The following is a 17,767-nucleotide window of genomic DNA, read 5'->3' on the forward strand; positions in this document are numbered from 1 at the left end:
TATTTAAATATATTTAGTGCAGCATCTAAATGTGGTCATTATCAATTCATCTGCTGACTTTCTGTCTGTTTAATGTCAGAAAATGTTCAGATTGGGTCAGAGTTACTTCCTCTTGGTGCTGTGCAGTTTTGTGCCGGCATTTAAAAATTAAAAAAAAATCTCTGAAATATTCCTGACATTTTCAATTTCTGTGTTTTTTTGTCCATAATTGGAATGCATTTTCATGGGGAACAGGTTGTTCGAGCATTCAGCAAACAGTAAGCCTCAGTCTGCCAAAGACATAAGGACATTCAGCACATCAGACGTCCCCTGGAGAAGTCAGCATTCTCACCATGTGGATGCTCAGCCCTTTTGTTTTGTTTCCCTTCTTTATTTTGTTGATGATATTAATGTTCATGGTCACTCCATTATCTACTGCTTTGTTTTTCATACATATACAGTATATATATGTATATATTTTTTTTTATTAAGATCCATACACTGTATGTGTCCTTTAGTTTAACTGTGATATGGCCTGTTTGTGTACCTGTTTTTGTGTTGTTGTTTTTTTTGTGTGACATTTTAATTATGATGATTCATCACACTGGCTTTCTATGTGGATTACTATCCCAGATGACAAATCTCCAACACATTATCTCACGGTTAATATGAAGCAACCCCCTCTGCTCCCCGCTGACTCCATTACAGTGCACCAAAAACACACTCATTCTTATAATATCAGTCTTTATGGTAACCTAACGATGATTTATAGCCAATGCAAAAGTGGCTAATGAATCGAAGTGGTGAGTCCATTTGAGTGGCTGTGCTGTGTTGTCAGCCCAAGGTGAGTGGTGAGTGGAGTTCACTCTGATCAGCGGAGCAGAAAGGCTACTGAAGAGAGCGATACCGTGAGCAGTAGAAGCTGTAACCAACCTTCCCTCAAAGCAAAGCCCAAATGAAAGGAATTGATAGATGTTTTCAATTGGCCAGAGCTCTAAAGTTAGACCGCTCTCAGACATGACGCTATAGGCAGTTTTAATAGGACGAAGCTGACAGTGCTGTCATATATAACGAGAGGATCTGGTTCTCATTGGTTTCCAGGTCAGTACTAACGGAGTCTACCTTCATCTCTGATTAGCATGAGCTGAGAGCAGCTTGTGCACATCTCCCTCCTCACCCTGCAGCACAGATTAAAAACAACTGCTGACCCTATTAAATCACAAACACACTCATAGATTGTTCATGATATCCTCTGCCACGTTCACAGTTTCAGGCAGCTGCATGTTGGGTTTATTTATGTAGTTTTGATGCAGTCAAAATGTTGAAATAAGGAGCACTGTTTCACTGTCAGCTTCCCAAACAAGGCATTTGTGGCACCTCATGGGGCATTTATATGCACAGTTTAATCGATCAGGATTATGGAGCATGCGCAGTCCAAATCCAGTCCAAATAAATGAGTAATCGGACTATGAATTGCATTATCCAGGTATGTTAGTCCGACTAAGACTAGCTCGCTTTTCAGGCTAACGTGTTTACATGACATTAAGAAAAACAGATAATCGCCTTGGTCTGACTTAAATCGGACTTTTAACATGTATGCAAACGCACTGAGTGAATTGTAACAAATAGATGATGCTCACGCCTCCTTTTCCCAAGTGTATCAGGGAACTACAGTTCTCTGCACATACCAGAAAGGATGTTATATTTCATGTGTGTAATAAGCTTCCACTTCAAAGGCATGTCCTGAGTGCTTTGTACGTTTGGGTTGCAGCGAAATCATATTACATTATAGCAATGGCAGCTTCCTTTAGGCATGAGCAAGTCATATGAAAGGCTCATTCTAAAGCTATAAATACCAAAACATTTTAACTATGATTATGTATTCTACACATGCACGTATTGGTAGTATACTCTACTCTGAGAACCTCTAAGTACTAATAAACCCTCAACCTATCCAATGTGAAAATAAGTGTCATATAGTGTGCAATTAAAAAGCAGAGTTACTTTAATGTAGTTTAATTGGAAACATTGACTGAAGACATATAGTGATAACAGGAAGTAACCCAGCACATAATCTCTATAAAAAACCCAATTTGTGGTTTCTGAACACATGAAGCAGACAATATATAATGTGTAACCCTGTGGGTGTTTCTTTTTTAATTATTTTTCATCTATTTCAGCTCATAAAATGTTGCCTGTAACAACTCCAGAGTAATTAGTATAATACTTTCTGAGCAGTCATCTCTTGCAAATGTTTTGCATATTATATATGTGAAATGCAGTATCTAAGTATTTGAGTGTAATTCTATGTCATTAGTTGTTGATTTCTTCCTGGCTTCCACTCGTCATTATTGTTCAGTCAGAAAGTGGGTGGGCGAGGGAGGTGTTTGTGTCTTAAGCTGGTAATTTATAGCTCCAGCTGTGCTGTCTCCTTCTCCCCAGGTGGACAGCTTGATTCATCAGCAGTGCATCTTATTAAAGGGGGAAAAACACATTTTAAAAGGGAACACATTCTGTGAGAGGATAGCACTCACAGTTGACAGGACAGCAGTCTCTCTAGGATGAGATACAAATCAGCCATCTTGTTTACTATAAGAATTCTTGTGGATATTCTTGTGGTTATTGATTTAATTAGGAAATACACCTTTTCTTCTGAAATCAGAAAGAAGTCCAAAACGTGTTTCATTGCCATAACATTTTTTTTTTATCAAGTTAAGTGAAATAATTGCATGTTCTCCCAAGGTTTTCTCCAAGTACTCCGATTTCCTCCCACAGTCCAAAAACAGCACATTAGGTTAAGTGGGCACTCTAATGTAATCTCTGTGTGTTGACCACACGATGGACTGTTGACCTGTCCAGGGTTTACCCCTCCTTTTGCCTACCCTCATGTGGAGGATAAAGCTGTAGACAATGAATGAAGTGTAAGTGAAACCATTTTCATGATAAGTTTTTTTGTGTGGAAATGGAGTAAGTTTGCCAGCTATACTTCCTTTTGCACTTAATAAAAACCCTGCCATGAAAATCTAATAAGACCAGCTTTTCTAATGTACAATGGATGAAAAAAACGAGGGAAATAAACTGGGCTTAAAGAGAACTTCAGATGACTTTACACATCAAAGTCTGTTTATATGTCCTGGGGAATGCGACCACATATGTGGAAAAAAGGTTGTGTAAAGCCTTCTATGGCTCCAGAGGGAAATGGACAGCTAAGTGTTTCAGGGCTCGAAAGCACATGATTTAACAAAAAAAAGAAAAAGAAATCTGGGGTTATGGAGTTAGACTTGAGCTTCTCTGTCATCTCTTGTTTATCTCTGCCTGAGGCTAAAGTGACTTGAGGCAAAATCAGCCACATCTGACAAAACACACCAGAATCTCCAACCAAACTGTCCTCTGTTATTTTGCATTGTGAGCAGCAGGTTATACAGGTTATGCCAAGCAAGAATTGAATTCTGAACTGAAATACTGCGGAAGGGCCGCTTTCGGCAATGCAGTTAGAAATATTTTTGCTAAATGTTGGAGATGGACGCATGTCTTCGGATTTTTTAATTATTTTGAACTGATCTACAGTTCGACATTGTTCGGTTTGATTCCTGTGTCGGACATCACGCTCATGGACTCTTCCAGTGACGACAGTCTGTCGACGTCACACATGGTATTGGCTCAGAACAGAACAGGTAAAAAAAAAAAAAGTACCAGGTACCATCGCTAATGGAAAAGCAAAAAAAACGAGCCAAGTCGAGGAGTGCCGGAACTGTTTAGTGGAAAAGCAGTTTGAGATGTAAAGACAACATTTTTTTTTTCCATATTCCTTTGTCAATTTACTGAAAGTCTTTGCATTAAATATTGAACGTTGCTCTATTTTCCACTTTTAGTGCAGTTCAGTATTTGGCAGTGGTTATGTCATGGGGATGAACCCACACCTTTCACAGTCTACTAATTTCTTTACAGAGCTTTATTGACTTTTTGCTCATTGTTTAGCAGCCCAGTCCACAGTTATGTCTCACTCACTCTAGTGTTGTTTTCAGCAGCAAACAACCCATTGTATGCTGCCAAACAGCACCAAACAGCAGTCCCTGTTAATTTCCTGTTGTTGTAATGCTAAGAAAAGTTATTTTCATAATGATGATGTGTCCGTATCTAGCATGTCATTATCTCACAGAGATCAAACAGATGAACAAAAACATCTCCAATTCTGCCAAAGTTTTCAGTATTTTATTAATCTTCAGTTAAGGCAATCCATTACAAAGCATTTCACAAACCACAGTATGACGACAATATCATGTCCAACACCTGGTTTGGAAATTATTCAGCATGCAAGTCAGAGACCAAGAGAGGTATGTAAACAACCTGGGATAAAACAGGATTAGTGGCAAGAAAAACCAATACAGTTTGTGTCTCATAGGAACAGAATGGAAAGAACCCAGAGATACAACATGCTCAAAGTGGCTGTTTTCTCTCAATAACATCGAAGGAAACAAACAAAGCACATGGCAGATGCACTAATCAGGTGAAATGAAGGCTGACTACGAGACTTCCTGCCGTTTTGGCACAAACATGCACATTGTCTATAGAGGCCAAGTTCATCTAAACACATTTGGCACTGAAGAGTCTTTATATGGGGCTTATGTACATAATTAGAGTTCAGCCTCATGGAAAATTCAAAATGAAGGGATAATCAATCCCATTTCCACCAAGAGAAAATAAGTCATGTTATTGTTGGAAAGACTTCTTTTAGACTCAGAAAATGTGTCATGATAATTTGATGTTTCACAGTTGCATAAGTGTCATCACTGTGCTCATTCCATATTTATTCATTTATTAGCTAAAGGTACAGAGCAGATTTTGAGGATAACTGTGTCTAGAACGAGGATTATAATGCAACATTAGTATAAGAGCTGCATGCTGGCACTGACTTAACTTGACATTGTGCCTGCCAATGTTCTGAGTAACGAAAACCGTATCATTATTTTTGAGTTCAAATAAATAAAATAAACAATAAAGCGTGCATTGAAAAGTAGATTCTAGAGAGATCACTTCCAAGGAAAGTTAATAAATATATATCATATATTTATAATTTAACATAATACATATTTAAATAGATTTAAAGAGAAATGTATTCAGTGTATATTCATGGTTTCTTTTTGGCTTGAATGGCTTTCTGTAGAGGTATACTGGTATTTGTGTGTGTTGTATCACTAAACTTAATGGCCTCATTTGGCAGGAGATTAAATGCTGCTTTGTCTTCTGAGGGAATAAAATAATCACTGATGAAAAATTAAAAAAGATCAAGAAATAAAAAAAAGAAATGTGGATCTGGGCCCATGAGAGAGAAATTCACTGCCTCCAGATTGAGTTCTTGCTACTTCACCCAACTCTACTCTTAAACATCACCAAAACAGTGGGAGTCAGAGGACATTAGATGGCTTACAGAGATCATAAAGCAACATGAATTACATGAACATAAAGAACCACGATGACTAAAATATGTGAGAGCTTCACTTTCTCAGACAACAACACAGATCTCTGTTGTAGTTAGTTCTCCGGTGTCATTCAAGGAAACTGAATAACGCAACAAATCAAAAAAATCAACTCATTTTTCTCATGTTTACGTTTTCCAGATGAACTGTAAACAAGTCTTGACTTTGAATATCGAACAAGGCTCGGCGACATTGTTCATTACCATCATTTTGATTATTAGTGAAGAGCTGTAAGTATAAAAAGCACACAACACTGGTCGAGACAGTGCATATCAGTCACTGAGGCTGTAATAGTAATAGTCCTAATCTTGCAACAGTTTCATAAGCTCCGACATTTTTCTGCGTGTACATCTTAAACATGAGACCTGCTGCTGCTGGCAGAACAACACCTGGGTAACTGAATTTGGATATGTTTCCATATAATAGGCACATTTGGATTGAGATATCGTGAGAATGACAGATACTAGTGAAAGGAATGGCCATTGTAAATATAGATAACAGAATAGACACAACAGATGGCTATAACTGTATAAAGAGTAAAAACAAATGCAGTGAATATAGCCGTTAAATTGCGACATTGTTTTTGTTTTGTTTTTTAAATACAATAGGCCTATGTGCATTTGTGTAACATGATGTTCTATGGAATCAATGTCATTTGAAAAAGCAAGTACACAGTGCGGAAGCAAGAAACTTAGACTGAAAAGATGAACTCATACCTTTCTTGTTTTGTGCAATCACTCACTTAATATTTCTTGATGAAGAAAAACATACAAATCCCAAATATCTCATACTTTTCTGCAGGTTTTATGATTGTTTGGTTTTCTTTCTCGGAAAACAAATCAATTTACCAAGCAGAAAAGTGGAAGGTGTTTGCTGACATCAGTCTTTCAAAAGACTATTTATAGGGTCCTTTAAAACCAATATCCCAGTTGATAAACTGCAACCACAACAAACATAATGGAAAGAAACTCAAACAGCAAGATAACAAATGAGATTTGGCAGCATGGGTGCATACTAACAAGGACGGTGTGTGTGTGTGCTTTGAATAGTTAATCTTTCTCTGTAAACATACAGATTTCTCTTATGAATGCATTATGATACATTAGTATGATAGAATATGTCTAAATATACCGCCATTGTATATATACCCATCGTAATCTGGGTAAAATAATGTCGGAAGACAATGTTCAAGCTACTTTGAAAAAATAGGATGTGGGATCCTTTCCATTATTTTCATTGTGGTAGTTTTTCTGTCACTTTTCAGCTTATTCACATTGTAACTGTTGTGCTTTTTATTTGGACAATAATTAGTGCATTCTGATATAAATATTACAAATACATACAAGACATGGCGCTTGTAAATTAGTATGGAAACAGCTCACAGCAGGTCTTCTACATTACAGCTGGCAATCAAAAATTACCCATCAGAGAAAATGTTTCCTAAACTGCAGAATAGGTTATTATCACATGCTTTTATATTACAGTCCTTATCAAAGTAGAAATGTTTATTTTTCTTAATTACACTGGTCACAAAATATAAGATGGAAAACTACAGGGGAAATATTACTTTAATCCCCCACGCTTTTAAACCTCTTTAAAGGAATACATTATTTCTGCAATGAATAAATACACACATTATCTCCTAGTTTAACACACATCAACTCCAAACGGTATCACAAACATGATACACACTGGCACATCCTAATATATGTATGCCTTCAGTCAGGTTTACTATCCATTACATCACCACTTTGACAGGTTTGACAGCAAACGACTAAAACCTCCGTCATTATCGGTCTCCTCTCAACTGTCAGAGAAAAACAACCCTCTCTCATCATCAGCAGGTTCCCCTAGAACAGTCTCAATGCTCCAAAACAAAATGGAGTCTTATCTTCATTTTATCTAGCCTTAAAAATATTCATGAAAGGGCCTCGAACATGATTCCAATTCTCCCTCAAGGGAGGGAAGCAGTTTCCAATCAATCAATCAATCAATCACTCAAACAATCAATCAATCAACCAACCAACCCCGACCGTGTCCCACACCGACCCAGAGTGGAGCGTGGGACTCAGACAGGGTTGGTTGGGGAGTGGTCAACAGGTGAGTAAGGTGGTGGGACAGGGTTGGGTTTAATACCTCTGCTCTTCATGTAGGAGATGAGCTGGTCAGGGATCTCAGCTAGAACGTCTTTTGCCAGCCTCGCCATGCTCAGTACATGGTTCCCTGTGCGGTCCATGTAGTCTCTGAACGGTACGAACTGTGGTGACACAAAAAACAAAGACATGACTTCATCAGGAGAATGTACCATAGCACCAATTGTCTTCAGTTGTTATCCACTGATCGGTTATATTCTTTGTAAGCCTTGTAGGCCTTGTGCTGTAGTTATAATCCTGGCTTTGTGTATCAACATTAATCAATTTATATTGTGTTACATACAGTACATAACCATGGACAAAATGTGGAGGTAGACAAAACAAACTCCCATTTTGAACCTTTCAGATTTGCAATTTGACTGGTGTCATGACTGTTTGTGAAACACATCATGTGACTCAATTTGCTCACTGTAAATCTGCAGAGATCAAGCACAAAAAGAATCACAGCACCAGACGGACTGAGTATCTTTCTCTAGTATATAAACAGCCACAGCAGACATTATTCTAGAGCTGCAACTAACGATTATTTTCATAATCAATTAATCTGTCGATTATTTTCGTTTGGTCCATAAATATCAGAAAACCTTAAAAAACCTGATTCACTTTTAATGATTTTTTTGTTATCCAGAGCAAAGAAATTAAGAAAATACTCACATTTTTGAAGAGGCCAACTACTGGGGTGTACAAGCTCAACCCTAAATACTCAACTATAAATCAAGTATTCGAAAATCAGAATAGAGATGAGCTACTGTGTAGGACACATTTGTGATAGATAGCAGTGAGGATGACATTCAAATAGCTGAGTCTATTCTGGGCATAAATGTGTCAAGGAAACTGACATAAATTGGCATGTTTAAATTGCACAACTTGGAGCATGATTTACATTTTACCCTCTAAAGAGGAGAATGTCTATATGTTAATTTCTTACATTTTGTTCAAAGTTGGCAATTGGTGCGTGCTAAGAGTGAGCTGTCAAAAAGAAAATGTCCATTATGGGAGATCGTCTTTTGATTGAGTGTCAATGTCATGTCAATTGATATTATACTGTACATATTATACATGTAAAGACTGTGGCACAAGGTGAAACCAAAATGATCATATATTAAGACGATGCATTTTGCTTTGGAAGAAAACAAACTCCATTTATACTTTTAAACCATTGTGCTTTCAGGAAATGAGTCTTTACTCAATGAGCATACAGTGAAACCAAACACTGGAAACATCTCACCTGTACAATGTCTCTTTCTGCCAACTTCCCTCTTGAGGAGATCCTGATGTCATCACCATCAAGCTCCACCATGGCTAGAGATAAAACATATATCAAAAAAATATTCCTTGGTATATACACACATTAATATACTTAATGACAAAACTAACAGAGGCAAAATGATGATTATAATAATAACAATTTCACTTGAATTTAATTGCTGACACACTAGTGGCTGTGCCAGTCACCACTAACTTTTGTTTTTCTCACCATCAAACTCAGCTTGACCAACTCCAACAATGATGATAGACATGGGAAGTTTGGCTGCCTGTTATTACAAAAACACATTTAAAAAAAATATATATAGTCAGCATTTAATTTAAATAGATAGAAGAACACACTTTCCCCTGACACAATCATTTTTATCAGAGCAATGAGGAGTTACATTTCCAATTATGTTTATTTCCAACAATTCACTTTTCATTCTGCATTCTGTTGGTATTAATGTGATTAATTCCCCAGAGAAACCGTAAAAAGCAATAACAAGCAAACAGGACAGAAAATAAATGCTACACAGCATCACAGCTTTCCAATCATGTTCAAATTCATATAGAAACAGCATATAAGACAATGTTTTAGCTGGCTATGCATAAAATATATACAATATTGCCGTGTTACAGGCTCCTTTGACAACATTAAAAGCAAATAAGCTTATGTTCTGTTAAAGTCAAAATAAGAATGCCACATGTCCAAAACCCAAACCTAATGAAGCTTTAATAAAGTTTATCTTCTCCACAGTTTGTGGTGAGAAGCTCAGTCCACTGAATGACTTTAGACTCTGGTCCTGAAGTGGAGAATGTGAAAGCCCTGGCATGAATGAATGATGCTTGTGGTAGAAGTGCATTTATAGAGGTATAAGTAGGTCAACTTTCCTGGAAAAACCTCCTGAGGGGAGAAGCCTGTCACAGATAGGAGTAAACAGACAGACAAGGTCCACCCTCTTCATGTTCTCCGTCATTTTTCAATCTCCATCCCATGTCCCATTTTATCTTTCCCTCTACTAAGCTCATTCCTCAGGACCTTGGGTTCTCTACACACAAACAGACCATACATTGTTTTTGCCCCTTTGCTGCAACAGAAAACCCCAAAGGTGCACACCTATGATTGCATGATCAGATTCTGTATCCAGAGCTGAATTATTCAGGCTACACCATTTGTTACTTTGTAGTGCACCGTCACTCCGGGGATCGCACTTTATCAATATCTAAAGTCATACGTCAATGCTTTCACTGCACAGACCCATAATAAACATACTGATGGCACATTCCTGTACCTCTTGAAAACAAATTTCCATCAGCTTGTTAAAATAAGTGGAAAAAATGTCACATTATAAATTCATTTGACACTTTTTGTTAGTGAATTATGTTTCAAGTTTCATTTGTTTCGTGGATTGTAATAAACAACAACAATCTCAATAGTGGACAGAGCTCGATTACGAGACCACCGTAAACATCCATCTGTCCATTGTGTACAGTTTTATTCTCACTGTCATGAAAACTCAACACTGATGCTTCCCCCTCCCTTCCCCTCTCCTGGCTATGTGCAATTGTTTTAAATGGAGCTGACGAACACAGGCTGTGGAGCCATGTCCATGAGAGTGGGATACTTTTTTGCCGGCTTTGCAATAATGTCTTAAGTCTAAAATAACACTATCACTGTCTTATAACCGGTAGCTGGCTATAGGGTGTGTGCGTGCGTGTGTGTGTGTGTGTGTGGTTCTCTGAAGCAATTTGTGTTTATCGTGAGACTTGAGACTTCACAAGACCTCTTGATTGTGAGGACTCTGAGTCGGCAGCCCTGATCTTGCAAGGCTGGTTTCCTGCTAACAGATGGTAGGGGGAGTGGAGAGACCCCTAATCTCCCTGCAACAAGCCATTTAATCATCACAGTGACTGAGAAGCTGTTAAATTAGGGTAAAAATCCTGCATAGTTCTGCTTTAAAGACATCTCTAAAGATACATCACAGCACCAGAGAGCACATGTGAAAAGGCAGAAGTGGAGGGATGAGCATTAAGCATTTTTATGGTTCATCTCTGCAGAGCAAAGGTTAAGCGCCAGGTGAAGCAAGTCATTGGGTTCTTTGCTCTGTGGCAGAGAAAATGAGGTAGCAGGTCCAGGCTGCGAGGTGAGAGGTGACAGGAGGACACAGCAGGTTCAGCCTGAGTGGTGCAGAGCAGCAGACAAGATCTTAAAAGGAAGGTGTGGCTGTTCGAATGGTTTGATTAACAGTCGCAAATTCCCTTTAAACCCAGTCTGCTGTGGGTCTGTGAGTGTACCGAGATGACAAAGACTCACAAAGCGCCAGCCGTACCACCGTAGACACATCAAACTACAGATTTTAAACAGAAATGGCTAAAAAAAAAAAATGTAATCCTTAACACAAATGACCAATCAGGTGCCTCATGTAGAGCAATGGATAAAACCCATGTCTCTAATTAGGTGAACCTGTTGACCTGAGATTAAATCCCAGCTGAGCCCCCAGCCTCCCAAGTGGTATAATAAGAAAGGGAAAAATATTGGACAAACAGGAGACTAAAGCACTGGACATGAGAAAAGTGGAGCAGAAAACATCCTATAAATCCTCAAATCTACTGCTGCTGGATTATGAAGCCCTCAAAGTAACAGAAAGCCTGAGAGCAGTGACACAGTGAGTTAAGAGCACCTGTAATGCCAATGCCGTGCAGAGGACCAGAGAGAAAAGAGAGGGGAAAGAGAAAAGAGGGGGGTGAATGTCTTCTGGCTACTGTTAGAGATGGACTTACGTTCACTATGGCTTCCTTGGTCTGAGCCATATCTGATATGACACCATCAGTGATTATGAGCAGGACAAAATATTGAGATCCATCTTGAACCGCTGCAGCATATCTGAAACATGGAAGCAAAGAAAAGTCAGATATATTCTACGTGTTCATGGATTTACATCATTTGAATAATCACTCCTGCCAGGGGTGGCAATCACAGTGCATGTTTTCAAAAAAAAATGCATACAAATATTAGAAAAAAAAGTTCTGTTCAGACAAACCCCCCCCCCACACTCCTCCCAGCATGTGACACAGAAGCTTAATATAGGCGCTTCACATCGCAGAGGTCTATCCAGACACTATTACAAAACCCATCAGAGACACCACAGAGAGGGTGGCCTAGTTTCAATCGACCATCGCTGGCTGCCCTATGAATAATTTATTAAACTGTTTATGCAAGTGCTGCAGTCTTATTCTTTCAGAACACTATTGATTGCCCAGCGCTCAACTGACCAGACTTGATGAGCGAGTGGGGTATGTTGGATCAGCACGAGAGCCAAGGGCAGGTCGGAGGTGAGCCCTTACTGCACGTTCAGTTTGACAGTGAAGTGATGACATTAAATCAAAGACGGGAGCCCGAGTCAGTGACAACGGAAAGAGCAATGACTGGTCTTCAGGAGATTAAAGAGTCATTTGACATAAATAATATCTGCTCCACAATAATGTGGACAACGTGTTATTGAAAACTGCAGCACCGAACGCAACATAGATATTGTAAGGTACAATCTACAAAGAATCATACATAACTTATCATACTGTAAATCTACTTAACAGTATATGCATTGTCCACCAACGCTATTTACCCTTTAAAGATATCTGCCTGTTTTCAACAATTCATTCACTTTGAACAATTTCACTTCACTCAGTAGCATAGTCTGCAAAGGTCTGCAAAGCTTGTATTATTATTATTTTTTTTTTAATCTGTTTCTATCTCTTACAACGTTGACTCACTAAAGGTGAGCTCATGAAAAGCATAAAAACCTTACCTCTACAATGCCAATACAACCAGTTCACTTTGCCACATTCTTCTGACAAAAAAAGAAATATCTACCATCCCTTCCCTGGGTCTGCTTAGTTCATAGAGAACCCTTCACACGGTGTCTGAATACATCTGACCATGTTTACCTTGCCACATGATTCACAACAGGTGCAAAGTTGGTGGGTCCATACAGCTGAACCGTCTTAAGGCTTTGATGGTACGCTTCAAGAATCCCTTCCATGCCGTTACAGTACGGGTTCTCTATGTTGCCGTTCTGGGGAAAACAACATGAATGAAACACAGCAAAAGACATTCAGTATGGAATACAATGGGCTTGGCATGACGATATATTTGATGTGAACAACAGTATTTCAGTTGAAAAACATTGCATTCGGGACTAACCTTTGAAATAATTGAAATTGGGGCCTGACAATGAACATAAAGTCATACAATCAATCACCTGTTAAGTTTATAAGGTGGTCTTGACAGTCTGATAGCTGTGCAGATCCACTCTAGGGATTTCGAGTGAACCTTGGCCTCAGAACATTTAGAAAAGTAATAGTATCACACTTCTGCTGTACAAGCCATTTCACACCAAGGCTCCAAACTACTGCACGATGTAGCTGCGGCTGCTTCAAGGGCTATAAAGCTCCAGATCCCTGCACAATTCTGAGACAGCAAACATAACAAGAATGTAGGGAAGTGGCAGGGCAGAGTGTACCGATAATGCTTATCATTTGATATAATTATAATATATTATGACTAAATATTATGATATTGTCATATACGAACATCCTCGTGTAGACAGCATGATTGTTGAGACACTGCACTTACACAGTGCACTCATAACATATAACATCTAGTTCTTGTATTTACACTTAATTGCCACTTTATTAGGTACACAGGACACTAAATGAATTGTGGTTCTCTGCTGCTGTGTCACATCCACTTCAAGTGTTCTTCAGAGATGATCTTCTGCATACCTTGGTTGCTAACCAGTGACATCAACAATGCAATTTGTTCAGAGAACTGCTGCTTAGACCATTCTCTGTAAACACCAGAGAGGGTTGAGCATAAAACCTGGAGATCAGCAGTTTTTGAAATACTCCAACAACCATACCATGTTCAAAGTGACTGTTCTTAAAAATCAATTAATCCGATGTACTCTTGCCTAAAGTACACACAAAAACCTTACTCTAAAGCAATGAAAACCAAAATATTTTCACTTTGAACTGATTGAACATACATTCGTATGAGTACTACATTCAATGTCTTCCCATGAACCCTACTGAATGTAACACAGTGGACCTTTAACACAGGACTGTGACGTTGCATTAACACCACTTACAAGATTAAAGCATAAAAAAATGAAGCTTCAATGATATGGTGAGATGAATCTCAGTTTGCAAATTCCACTGGAAATATGGAGTACGATGTAGACAGACTCTTTGTTAGCCTGCACTAAGCCACAGCCAAAGCCACATTAGCTGGCTGAGAGAAGCCAAATTGATTTAAGAATCCTTCAACCTTACACAACCTAATTTGCACTATAAAAGTTAAAAGGAATTCACTCTGAATTATGCATGTCAGAGAGGTGTAGCAGCATTCAATGCAAAATACACACATCCATATTGCACATGAAAACATGGCACATTGAATGCGTACAAGCTGGAGAGAGCATAAACACACAAATGAGTGCTCACACTAATGAGCTCCACTGGAATATTTTCCACATACAATCATTTTCACTTTCAATCAGATCAAGAATCCTGACACATACTTTATACCACAACGTCGGAAATGAACCTCACCAGAGGGAACTCGTGGGAGACCCTGCCATCAGGAGGCAGCTTAGCACCGAAGCCCAGTGCAGGGAACATCTTATCACTGTCATAGTCCTGGATGATCTCTCCTACGGCCTTCAGGGCCATGGCATAGGCATTCATCTGGTATGGGTTCATGTAGTGGAGTGAAGTGGACTGGGACGGATTTCCTTTCAAGACAAGTCAGAGAGAAAGTGAACTGACAGCTGCGGTGAGAGACGCATGAGTGAACCATGAATAAAGTGGATTTTTTTAAATCACAGGTGAGGTTTGGTGTGCAGTGTCTGGCTTATACTCTGTTGGAAAAGTGTTGTTACCGATTGAGAAGGGAAGGACATGTTTATTACTTTGAAGCTACACTGACTGTACGGGCTAAGCTGGTGCTTTAAGCCACTGAGGCGTCGCACCGTAATTCCCAAATGGATACATTTAGTCAATTTATTGTCATTCACAAAGCCTCTTAGTGTCCATAAACTCGGCATAGTTTGGCAAACACCTGTGCGACACCTCAGTGCCTTGAAGTCTTGGCTTAGCCTCAACAATTAGTCCAAGTCAAAAAGAGTTTTCTGAGTGAAACTCTAGACAAATAAAGGTTCCTATACCACATACAAATGTCCACTAATTGAGACCAGCACCACATAAATAAATATAGAAGTAACACTGACTTTGGAATTCTGATTCATATAATGTTTTTCAGGACAGATCCAGCTTTACCAGTTATGTTACTATTAACTGTCTTTATAAATCAGAAGGTTATTATGATGATGAGTCAAACACTGTATGAACATTGCATGAGGACTGAATGTTTTCTCTGTAGGTCAAGATTGGAAAAGAACAATATAGATGTGAATGTTCCCTTTCATTTTGAGCAGATGTACAATGCCATTTTATGACTGATATGCACAGTGCCCTAAAATATGCATCTTATATTTGCTTTGTATTTTCTGCAATATAAAGTATCAGGTTAGAATTTTGCAATTTGAAAATTGTGTTTATCATCATCTTTGCTGTATCTCACCCTCTTAAATTTACAAGCAGAGGAACATCATTCTGTCATCCCACAGTCAATACTCAAATGACAAATGCAGGCAGTGCAGGTTGATCACAGGCAAAACACTCACCATTGGATGCAGTAAAATCAATGGCCACTGTGAAGTGAATCTGAGTCCTGAAACAGATTGATAGGGGAAAGGTTACTGTTAACAAAAAGACAGGCAGGAAATCTCAGGGCTGCAGTTTAATGAGACTGTGTTCTGGGCTTTGCCTCTGAATCAATCTGAGACAGGGTGTGACAAAACTAAACCCAAGACAGTGTTGATAACAGACCTACTTTCTACACGTACAATGTCTAAAAGATGTTTCTTTACTGCAGTTAATTGCAGTTCTGTCATTGAATTTGTGAAACAGAGGAAACAGTGATACATTTATTACATTTATTTACTTTGGTCAAACTGCATCCAAACCAATATATTGGTCTTTGAATAACACACAAAACCACAAACATAAACTCAGAATCACTGGCACGCTGATGAAGGCAGAGTCATTTGTCTTGTTTATATGTGAACCATTACAGAATCTTGTACACCGCACATCAAATTAAACATATTAAACAGATTAAGGCCATATCAAGCCTTTCATCATTATAATCACCATTTTTTTCTTCATGTTACATTGTTGCTTTTGTGTAATCAAAGGACAAAAATAGGTTTTCTATTCACTACATGTTTTTTTTTTAGTAAAAAGTGGCCTGAAATTACACTGATAGCCAAAACCTTTAAAAGGAAACTAAATGAGTCTTTTTCTAGAAAGACAAATAAGGGAAGGTGAGCTCAGATCAAAGTGTTTGCTCTTTCGTTGGAATTAGCCCTGATTGCCTTGTTCGACTTTGCCTCCATTCTGAAATGATCACAACCACAGTATCAGAGATAATGGCGGCTTCCACCAGAGGAGAGTCTGACCCCAGCTCATTAATCAGCATTGAGCTGAACTGCCCCGCTGACAAAGGGGAATTGTAACAATGGACTGCTGCCTCAATTTGAAAGTCTCTGCTGATTTCTGTGGTCAGTTTTGAATGTTTGGTTAAAAAAAAATAAAAGAAGCATGGTGGTGATTTTGAGTGAAAGCTGGATGCAGGACCATGAGGGAACTGTCAGTCAAACTGCCAATTAGCTGCTGTCTGAGGATGAAATTCATGTGTGGACAGTAGCTGGTTATCTGCAGTCACCTTAACTACCCACAATATGACACATTTTAGTCTGGAAGTTTAAAGGATGATCAAGAGCTACCTTCAGCATATAAAGAGAAAACATTATTTCAAAATAAACAATTATCAAATTACAACAATAAAAGTAGATTTATTGAAAGCTTAATGAAACTATGTTTAAACAGATTAATATTGAAAGATCAATGATTATTTAAAAGACTGATCATTAAAGTAATTGAAAAACCAAATTCTCTCTGTTTCATACATGATTTGTCTTCAAACTTTCCTCATATTTTATAAACTAAACAAAATGGACCGCAAACGCCTGCAGAGAGTGGTAAAGACAGCTGAGAGGATCACCAGGTCCCCACTGCCCTCACTGCACAGCATCTACCACCGCAGAGTCCACAGGAGAGCTGCCACCATCATCAAAGACAGCACCCACCCACAACATGGACTGTTTACACTCCTGCCCTCAGGACGGAGGTACAGGAGTGCCAAATGCAGGACAACACGTCTAAAGAACTCTTTTTACCCCACTGCCATCAGAATCCTCAACAGCTGAACGGGACTACAATAATCCTGTCACCTGGTTACACTGTCACTTTAATCTGTTACTGTCACTTTAAAACCTGAAACATGCCACTTTAAATCTGTGTTCACTTTATGTACAGTTCTTATTTTATGCATATATGTTATTTTAGTCTCTTTGTAATATTTATATTTTTCTTATGTATATTTATACTTTTTTTTACAAAAGCATCTCCTTTTTACTTTTTACTTTATGCTGGTGTTTTGAGTGGACAGCAAAGTAAGAATTTCATTGTACAGGGAAACGTGTTTCTTTACTGTGCATATGACAATAAACACTTTGAATTGAATTGAATTGAATTGAAAAATCATATCAATTGATAACTTGACAATAGATAATCTTCAGTTGCTGCTCTCAAGAACTAAACAGGTCATTAATTACTCATGACATGACCGATTACAGTTCAAAAAGAGACAAAGTCTTCACAAGGAACAACCTTATAAACTTTGATAAAAGCACCCGTATAGATAGATTTATAAGGTTAGGTCATAGG

General features: G+C 38.4%; 2 protein-coding genes across 6 annotated transcripts in view; one reads left to right on the forward strand and one right to left on the reverse strand.

Annotated features, from left to right (window-relative positions):
* samd11 (sterile alpha motif domain containing 11) overlaps nucleotides 1–17,767 on the forward strand; it is a 1,171,052-nt gene that overhangs the window by 708,543 nt on the left and 444,742 nt on the right. The window lies entirely within an intron of this gene.
* cpne5a (copine Va) overlaps nucleotides 4,170–17,767 on the reverse strand; it is a 67,148-nt gene continuing 53,550 nt past the window's right edge. For both annotated transcript variants that reach the window (XM_044038085.1, XM_044038084.1), the window contains 7 exons: nucleotides 15,601–15,647; nucleotides 14,468–14,649; nucleotides 12,803–12,930; nucleotides 11,639–11,741; nucleotides 9,087–9,144; nucleotides 8,838–8,911; nucleotides 4,170–7,713 (listed from right to left, as the gene is read on the reverse strand). In XM_044038085.1, the coding sequence (XP_043894020.1) occupies nucleotides 7,525–7,713; nucleotides 8,838–8,911; nucleotides 9,087–9,144; nucleotides 11,639–11,741; nucleotides 12,803–12,930; nucleotides 14,468–14,649; nucleotides 15,601–15,647 (781 nt within the window). In that variant the 3' untranslated portion in view covers nucleotides 4,170–7,524. The remainder of the gene's footprint in view (nucleotides 7,714–8,837; nucleotides 8,912–9,086; nucleotides 9,145–11,638; nucleotides 11,742–12,802; nucleotides 12,931–14,467; nucleotides 14,650–15,600; nucleotides 15,648–17,767) is intronic.

Source organism: Solea senegalensis, linkage group LG11 (genome assembly GCF_019176455.1).
Source record: "Solea senegalensis isolate Sse05_10M linkage group LG11, IFAPA_SoseM_1, whole genome shotgun sequence".
NCBI lineage: Eukaryota > Metazoa > Chordata > Actinopteri > Pleuronectiformes > Soleidae > Solea > Solea senegalensis.